The sequence below is a fragment of the Alosa pseudoharengus genome, unplaced genomic scaffold (genome assembly GCF_046254945.1).
Source record: "Alosa pseudoharengus isolate Yale_2024_CS ecotype anadromous, Long Island Sound unplaced genomic scaffold, YU_APseudo_1.1 YU_APseudo_1.1_scf_143, whole genome shotgun sequence".
Taxonomy (NCBI): Eukaryota; Metazoa; Chordata; class Actinopteri; order Clupeiformes; family Clupeidae; genus Alosa; species Alosa pseudoharengus.
The window spans coordinates 35,001-45,000 of NW_027468613.1; the positions used below are offsets into that span (position 1 = coordinate 35,001).

General features: G+C 44.8%; 1 protein-coding gene across 1 annotated transcript in view; it reads left to right on the forward strand.

Annotated features, from left to right (window-relative positions):
- Positions 1–447: 447 nt before the first annotated feature.
- The window catches only part of LOC143123737 (forkhead box protein N3-like), a gene marked incomplete at its 3' end in the record, with an annotated part of 32,935 nt that continues 23,382 nt past the window's right edge, over positions 448–10,000 (forward strand). The window contains 2 exon segments of the mRNA XM_076285028.1: positions 448–661; positions 3,505–4,118. Coding sequence (XP_076141143.1) covers positions 3,519–4,118 — 600 coding nt within the window.

The following is a 10,000-nucleotide window of genomic DNA, read 5'->3' on the forward strand; positions in this document are numbered from 1 at the left end:
TGTGAGGCTACTCTCAATCTTAATCGGACTACTATGCTACTGCAACCCATAATAATAATAATAATAATAATAATAATACGCCGTAGGTTGAGATTCAGTCATTTTTCCTCGGAGGCACTGTAAAAGTTTTTTTTATTTTTATTTAATATTTCTATAACTCGATAGCCATGTGGCACCAGTGCCCGCAGCTCGAAGACTTGGCCTTCGACAAACAAATGTTGATGCGCTTCGTCTTCGACAGATGGTATTTGGGCTCCCATACAGAGCCGGTCGCTTAATTATCTCCGTCTCTTCGCGCTTCTTGCGCACTCTCCGTGAATCGTCCCGTTAGTGCTTGCCTTGCCTCGATATGTCCAGCCCCCATTTCTCTCTGAGTCATGCGGGCTGTCATTACTCGCAGCCTAAACAGCTCATTCCTTAAGCCGTAATAGATTAAACGCACATACCCATACGCACAGTAACCATAAATCGTTATCTCTGCAACTACCGGAGGATTTGTAGTACGAGCTCCGAGCTCGTAGGAAGCCGTCGACCTCCGTATATCCACCGCTTTATCCCATGAGGTCCCACGGAGATTGCAATGGATGGTTCATCCGGAATTTATCTTAGGGTATTGACTCAAGGGGCACTTTTTTCGGTGTCCTGATATTTGATCGGCGAGGTAAGCGAAACATTTACGATCGTCCTCTGAAAAGGAGCTGTGTTTTTATAGATCCGATATATAGTGTTAACAGATCATAGTATTATGTGCAAGATACGTCTAAAATTAAAGTCAGATTGCATGTGCCATTTTTAAGATCTTTGGCGAGATAGCGAACTGAACCGCATTCGTTCTTAGTTATAGCGATTTAGTTGTAAAGTTGTGTACGGACTGTAAGAAGGCTGTGTTGTTGACCAGAATCGACACTGTGTCCGCCTATAGTCTATTGTGATAATCTATTTGGATTTCATGTTTTGAAAATATACAAAAATATACGAGAGTTTGTGCTGGAAGAGCGGATGTGTGGCAGACTGTTTGATAGCTGTCAGACCTGACAAGTGTTCTCGAATCACACTCGACTGTGGCATGGCAACAGTCATTCAGTCACTCACTCAATCAGAACTAGACATGGCCTGAAAGAGTTGCGTGTTTCTTCGGAATACAAACTAACGGTGAAAGGATGATGAGCGTAATCTCCGGGGGATGCAGTTGGCACTAGGCAGCAAATTAGGTCCAAACAGACGACTGTGTTGTCATAGCAACTATGCAATTAAATTACTTCACTGTCAAATCTAATATGATTTTCTAGTTCAGAGACTCACGGGACTGCAAGTCCCCTTTGAGGCCAAACATAGATCAGAAGTTTATTGGACAGATGAAACTCATTGATTAATGATTTGCAAAAAGAGAGAACTAGGCAGTGCTTTTGATGTTGAGCATGTGCAATTTATGCATTGCTGTAAGTGCCGTCGTAGGCTATGTGTTGCATTTTTTCCGATATGCTCAATTTCTTTACATGTCTGCACTGAATTGGAATTGTTTCGCAGTAGCCTACATCGCGGCATTTGATCTCTCTGACATAGCTCTGTAATACAGTGTACTGAAATGTTATAGCAATTAAACAACAATGAAAACCAACTCGTCTTAGTTTCTGTCTCACTCTAGATCAAACTAGTCAATGTCAACAATTGAGATTGTGAAGTCCCTGCAGCCTGCGTCATTAATTGCGATAATGCAGCCCTGTGCTTTGCTGTCTGTGACCGTTTTGGTTAAATCAAATCTGTAGATAATGGTGGATTAAGGCTTATGGACATGTCTGCTGACTTAATTAGACAGACACAAAGAAAGTGAGACAGGCTCGCTGTATCTGGACTAGAGTGTTTGTGTGTATGTGTGTGTGTTGGGGGGGGGGGGGCTGGGTGTATGAGGGGCAGGAGTCTGGTGGTTTCGTGACAGCTGCTAGTAGATCAATCATAGTGACACTAGATTTAGTAGGGGACCACCTGTTTGTTTGTTTGTTTATTTATTCAGTCACTGAGACATCTCGACACCCTTGTTTTTTTTATTTACATTTTATTTTGCCATGGCTTTGTGGCTTTGTCTGCTGCATGGCCAATGTACAGTATGTCCTTCCATGCGTATCCAATTCAGAAGCTATGCAGACATGTAAAGACACACCAAAAAGAAATACAAGACATACCTCAGCCAGGAGCACAGTCTTTACATTGAAAACATGATTCCATAGGTCACAGCTAGCATGCAATTAAGATGGTTCAGGACTCTCTCTCTCTCTCTCTGTATGTGTGTGTGTGTGTGTTTGTGGTGGTGGAGTGTGAGGGTCTGTAGGGAGAAAGGGCCAGCAGTTTCATGACTGGGACCTCTGTCCATCTTTTTAACTCAATTGATTTACTGAAGTTGTGTGTGTGTGTGTGTGTGTGTGTGTGTGTGTGTGCATGCGCATACATGCGGGTGACAGAGCCAGATTGAAAGAAAGAAAGATTGAAAGAGAGAGTTGGAGAAAGAAAGAGAAAGATTTACAGAATACGCCAGTGCAGTGGCCCAGTTGTAAGTGCCTTTTGTCTCCAGATAGGGATCTTCAGAGGAGTTAATCTCCGGAGTGAAGGCCCTTACTGAACACCCATGGAGTGGAATGGAGTGGCTCACTGCCACTGAAAGACTGCTATTCTTCCTCTTCTTCCTCTTCTCCTTCCTCTTCCTCTTCTTCCTCTCCTCCTTCTTCCTCTTCTTCCTCTTTTTCTTCTTCTTCTACTTTCCATTGGTCTGCTGTGATCCTCTCGAAAAGTCTTTGCTTCCTGTAGTTTTCCTGCTGTTTCAAGGTGCAGGGGGGGGGGGGACTTTGGAGTGTTTTGTTCCTTTTTAGTCTTCGCCTGCACTACGTCCTCGAAGCTGTTCTCTTCTGATTGTTCTCAGGAACATGAGGCCCCAGCAGGCATGGGGTTAGCCGTGCCTGGACTGTCACTGGACAAGACTTAAATTCTTGCAATGGTGATACACATGCAGCACTAGAAAATGCTTATGCATCCTTAGTACGTTCATGTGGATTTTTGATTTAATATATTTTACTGTCCATATGAGTCATGTGGATTTGTTATTTTATCATTCTGTGTATGTCTTCTTGTAAGCTACTGGGACCTTTAATTCTCCCCTTGGGGATCAATAAAGTCAATCTATCTATTTCTATTTATCTAACACTGTTAATGAGAGTTGGACTTTTCATCTAAAACAGCTTGGGATAAGTTAGAGACAGACTCCATGTTGAAATGAATAGAGGTCTACAGGCATATTGGTGTGAATGAAAAAATGTTGATGTGTCATGCTGTAGAAATGAGTGTGTGTGAATGATAAGAGTGTATGTATGTATGTATTTATGTGTGTGTATGCATGTGTTTGTGTGTGTTTGTGTATGTATTTGTAAATATGTGCGGTGTATTGGTTTTGACTATCCTAGAATAAACTGTATGTGGCGGTGAAGCTGACCTGCCTGTCCCCTCTCTGTCCTGCAGGAGTCTTGGTCTAAATGGGTCCGGTCATGCCTCCCAGTAAGAAGTCGGAAGGTTCGGGCGTGAGTGTGGCCAGTGGACTGAGGCGTCTGTACGCGTCGTCCGGCTGCCTGAGCCGCGCGCTCCAGGAGGCCGAGGAGATGGACTTGACGCTGCCGCTACTCCCGCCAGGCGGCCTCAAGGCCGAGAAGACGTCATCCGGCGACGGCGGCGGTGGAGGAGGTGGAGGTGGAGGTGGCGAAGACGAGGAGCTGACCAACCTCAACTGGCTCCACGAGAGCAAGAACCTGCTCAACAGCTTCGGCGACCCGGTGCTGCGCAGCGTGAGTCCGGTGCAGGAGCTGGACGAGGACGCGCCGCCGTCGCCGGCCCAGTCGGACCTGGCCTACGACGCCAAGCAGAACGCCAACTGCAAGCCGCCCTACTCCTTCAGCTGTCTCATCTTCATGGCCATCGAGGACGTGCCGGCCAAACGCCTGCCCGTCAAGGATATTTACAACTGGATCCTGGAGCACTTCCCCTACTTCGCCAACGCGCCCACTGGCTGGAAGAACTCGGTCCGGCACAACCTGTCCCTCAACAAGTGTTTTAAGAAAGTGGACAAAGACAGGAGCCAGGTGAGCGTCCTCTGCATGTCTGTTAAGATATTACACTGTGTGACTGTCTGCCTGCTGTTCATAGTTCTGTTTGCGTGTCTGTCTGTGTGTCTGTGTGTAGTGTGTTTTACAGCAGTATGTCTTTCACTATGTAGTTCTGTGTGTGTGTGTGTGTGTGTGTGTGTCTGCACTGAAGGCTGTGCAGGTGGACAGATGTAGTTGGGCTGAATGCTTCATTTAACTAGTTATATGCCATGTGATCCTCAGGCGTTTCAGGTACCTCATTCCTGGCATTCATCTATATTCAAGCACATTACATGAAAAATACAGTGGAATTCAATGACAATCATTTCTTATTACCAGTTTGTTGTTATGGTGTTTAGTTGATGCTGATGTGGGCTAGTTCTACATGGCGATGTGTGTCATGAATATGGTCCATTCCTGTCTCCTTCCTCGGAAATTCTCATTAAGATTCCTTTGTTCTCCCTCTCATCCCGTCCTGTAGATATGATTATTTTAAGCCCACTAATTCCGGGGAATATCCTTTGTGGAAGTGAGATTTTTTGATAATTGTGAGACAAAGCAGACAAATTAGCTCTCATTACATGTTCAGCGCCTATTGATCTAAACCCCTCTGCAACCTAACAGAAAAAAAAATGTGTGCTTGAATCTTTTTTTTAGCATTTTGTTTGTAAAATAAGAGAGATGAGGGAGTGAGGATAAGGGATAAGGGAGTGCATGGTTATTTGTGTGTGTGTGTGTGTGTGTGTGTGTGTGTGTGTGTGTGTGTTTATGTGTGTGAGAAATGTGAGTTGCAGTCCTCTGGATGTGTTTGGATTTGTGTAAGCTTGTGTGTGTGTGTGCGCATGTGTGTGTGTGTGTGTGTGTGTGTGTGTGTGTGTGTGTGTGTGTGTGTGTGTGTGTGTGTGTGTCTGTGTCTGTGTGTATGTGTATGTTCACACACACACACACACACACACACACACACACACACACACATGCACACACGCACACATGCATACACACACACACACACACACACACACACACACACACACACACACACACATCAGTTTCTCTGTTGCTACAGCAACTGCTTACTTTCCATGTCAACTGCATTGCAGTTTCTATGGAGACACATATACAAAAAAATCTTTTCGCCACAGCAGAAGACCAGATGGCACTGAACTGTGAGAGTCACATGCAAGGGCTTTACTGTTCAGACACGCACATACACAGACACACACACACACACACGCACACACATACTGTACACACACACACACACACACACACATACACACACTGTGTGTGTGTGTGTGTGTGTGTGTGTGTGTGTGTGTGTGTGTGTGTGTTTTCTTACTGGGAAAGGCTATTACGGTTGTGACAGTGAGGTTGCATTGAAACTGTGAATGGAGAACCCCCCAACCCTGTTAATAACCCCCCCCCTCCCCACACACACACACACACAAAAAACCCACCCACCACACACACACACACACTGAACACCCCCCTCCCAGATGTTTTTATTTTTCCCCCCACAATAACAGATGGCTGGAAAATTAGTTTGTTGCAAGTTATGCAACGTTGAATGTTTTGGAATAATCAGCGGAATATCTCAAATGCCATTAGTTTGTGATTCTGTGCTTGTGGTTCGGAATGTTCGACCCCGACAGCCACAGCAAGATGAGACAACGATTAAGATCCGATAGCGGATAATTAATTATATGTTGTTTAAAGGCGTTGTTGAGAGACATTATAGTCAATGTGTGTACTTATTAACGGCTTCACTTGATTTAATTAGTTGAGGTTTTGAAACTAAATTTTTAATTGTGCCTCAGACTCCTGGAATAATTATGTCAAACTTCAGCCCTTTATTTTGCTGAACCCCAATTATATAGAGCCCGACTTCCGTTGATGAGGCAGCTCCTAAATTAAAAGCCGAGTGCCATTGTTCTCAGCTTAGTATGAGGCCATCTTAATCAGCACGCAGCCAGAGCAACTTAATCGTCTGCACAACGGGCCCTCTCACTATGATATTGCAGATGTTTGCCAAAATGGAGTCTATCACCAATCATTAGACCAAACAGGGTTTGAGTCAACCTTCATCAACATTTATCACCCTGTGTGTGTTACTCCAGTTGACTGTGTCTGTAATCAAATATATACGTCTTTAGTGGTTCTGTTAAAAAAGTGGGATTAACGCCAATTCCTCAAGCTCGTTCTTCAAGCTTCAAGCACCCATGTTTGACTGAGTTGCCACGAGAGAGAGAGAGAAAGAGAGAGAGAGAAAGAGAGAGAGAGAGAGAGAAATCAAGAGAGAGAGAGAGGATGCAGAACCTGGCCTCTGTAACTGGACAAATGGGTGATTATCTCAGGGTCAGGGATTTAAATTGAGTGGCGTTTCCCCATTTTGAATGTGATTTCATTTTCAGAGCCTGGTTGGCCTCCTTAATTAATGAGTGAGATGATTAAACCCATTTTAATTTTGAATTTGCTGCGAATCACTTATGTGTTTGCGGGCTGCATACTCTCCTCTCCATAATGGAATAGACAAACAAACTAACTAACAAACACACACACAAACAAACAAATAAACAAACGAACACACAAACAAAAACATAAACAAGCAAGGACTACAGGATGCCCCTGTGGCGTCGTGAGACACATTGAGACGTCTCTGAGATGAAACCTCATTAGTAGAGATGCCAGTGGAGCTCAAACATTGTTGAGAATATTGATGATGTTTTCCAGTGCTCCAGTTCAAATATGACAGTGAATCAAATAGTCCTCTGCCCTCCGCGCTCCTGTATTGACTAGCTCTTGTTGGCGATTGGCTGGAATTAGTGTATTGCTTGATCCAAACCACTTTGTTTAGGTCATGATGACATCTTTGATAGCTGTCCCCGACATGTGTCAGCAGCCTCCCGCAGCTGGAAAAAAGGTCTAGTTACTGTGCCCAGCTGGTGTTTGCGTACATGAAGCTGAACAACCATTCATTTGTTTAGCATTGTGTGTTTATTTGTTTTGGGGGCTGTTGTTTACATCAGACACAGAGAGTGGAGTTGGCCCTACTCTGTGGCCATTTGGCTCATCTGGTAGGTTAACTAGTTAGCAAGGCGCTAGCCACAACTAGCTCACGGGTTCCATTGCCCGGGAGCACACTTAGGTTATGAATTAAAACAAAATTGTAGCCTAGGCTTAAGTTGTTTTTATCCTACATGTTTGCACTGTAGGACTTTGGATGAAAGTGTCTACTAAAAGAATAAATGTACATGTTTGTGCCTCATCCATGCTGAAGTGGACTATAGTCAGGTGGCTCTGGTTCAGGTTTGGCCTCAGGTCCATTTTGGGCGGTTCTGGAAGGGGTCAGGGCCGTACACGGACGCAAAAGGCAGCAGACGCTGGAGTGGATATTCTCCTGATCCGTGTCTCACTCCTGAGAGCATAGTTTCCTTGATTACTCCGCTTTAACCCTCTCTGCTGAGTGAGGTAAACAATAAAAATGGCCACCATCAAGGTCCACTCTACAGATCGCTGCTAATTGTCTGTCTGTAGTTTGACTGGATTAGCTGCTAACAGCTGTAGCTAGTCTACTCTATAGCTGCATGAGACCCAGTGCAGGTCCGTACTATGGACCTGACTAAAGGGCTTATGGGGCACCTACTGTGGTATAGATGACCTCTTTAATGCACACATTCACTGGAAGGAGGATGGTGAGTGCTCACTACTAACTCACCAGCTAATAGTTTTTCTTGTAGCTAATGTTTAGGCACTTTTTCCACTGTTTGTGTGGTTGCTATGGTAACTGATCGGCAGAATAAAGTATGCTCCCAACATCAGATTCAGGTACAGGCTGTGCTGGCTTGCTTCAAACGTTTGTTTTGATTTTTTTGTATGTGTGTGTGTGTGTGAGAGAGAGAGAGTGTGTGTGTATTGTGCAAAGAAAAAGGCAGCTGTTGGCATTTAGAAAATTACTTTCTATCGATTACAGAAAATAAACACTGTTGAATTTATTAATTATGTGTTGAGAAACAGGAATGCCAGCTGTCTGTGTCGTTTTCTGCTCTGTCCTGCAGACCTATTGTTTCTTGGTCTATGACTGACATTCTCCTGTGCTTCACTGTTTAATTATTTAAGGACTAGGGCGTGTGAAACACCTCTTGGGTAGCCTCGGGGTTAACCCCACCGAACACACACACACGTACACACACACACACACACACACACACACACACACACACACATGCACTCACACACACACTCTCTCTCACACACACGTACACACATGCACAAACGTGTGCACATACACTCACACACATGCACGAACACACACACATGTAAGTCCTGACCTGTGTGAGGTCAGCTCGGCTGAGTCTCGGGTCGGAATTTGAGTGACCTGATCCTGCGATCCCGTTGTCCATTGTGACAACCCGTAACTTGGGGGTCCTCTTGTTTGTATGAGATTGCCTCTCGTCAGACGACTTGAAATGCTTCCACACAGCCAGGCAGCTACAGTGCTACACTCTGGGGGCATGTCTGTGAGCTCCCATGTACACGCCCCCAGAGTATAGCCTTTAACATCAGTCTGTAATTTAATTGTTTATGACTTGGTCCCACTTGTGCCAGAGTCAGTATGTTTGCTTCCTGTTTACAGAGGCAGAGCTGTATACAAACACCAGTGGGGTATACTACGAAGCACGTTAGACATATCTAGGCTATGTAGACATATCGAGGCTTGACAAAGCCTTGACTCAGGGGTATACGTTAAGTAATACTACGATAGCAGTTATGTGATATATTTGTCAAACTAGGCTTTCAGCTCAGATCTGTGTGCGTTCTCGGTGTTGGGATGACGTTGGCCAATCGTGAAACGTGGAGACGCACAAGACCGCCTCTATTTAAAAACAACTACTTCCGCATTCATGAGCGATAGCTTAATCTACACTGCGGTCTTTTTTTGTGTCTAACCTACAACATCAAATAAATCAATTGTCATCAGTTGTTGTATGGTATGCACGACCATAGTGGGATATTTGCACGCACAGCACTATTAAAGCGCATTCGAGATCCAAAATGTTAGTAGAGGCGGAGCCCCACCTGTTAGATATATGACAGAATCCTACACGTGAGATAACTTTTTAAGACAATTGATTGGTCAGTGTGCGGTAGATTACACGATTTGAGCTATAACTTAGCACATAACCTCCTCCCGACCAGGTTTGGTTGACAGCATAAGATACCATGGTGATATAGCGACACTAAAACAGATCCACTTTCGTGTCACAGCATAGCCTGGCTTTGAGCACAATATACCTCGCTAACCCACTAATCGAGATTCGTAGTACACCCCACAGAGCTTTTTTGAGCATACACACTAAAGGGATTGGAAGACATGACAAAAAGCATGCTGGATTAGAATGGTGTAGTGTCCCTTTAAGGACACCAGTTGAACTGGAAAGTGCTGGATTAGAATTGTGAAGTGCCCCTTTAAGGACACCAGTTGGAGTGTGAAGTGCTGTATTAGAGCTGTGGAGTACACCTTTAAGGACACCAGTTGGCACAGCTTGCACTGTTTCTCATGGAGTGACCGGCATTCAGATCTGAAGGCCAACCCTCTTCAGTGGCATTGAACCAACCATATCAGTCAAGAACCCTGGGCTTTGTGTGTCTCCGAGGACATCGCTCCCTCTCTGTGTGTGTGTGTGTGTGTGTGTGTGTGTGTGTGTGTGTGTGTGTGTGTGCGTGCGTGCGTGCGTGCGTGTGTGTGTGCGCGCTTGTGTGTATGGGCATGTCTGTGTTGTGTGTGTGTGCTTTCTTTTGCTTTAGTGTGTGTGTGTGTGTGTGTGTGTGTGTGTGTTTAGTGTGATGCACAGGCTGGGACCCAAACATCAGTGTTTTTT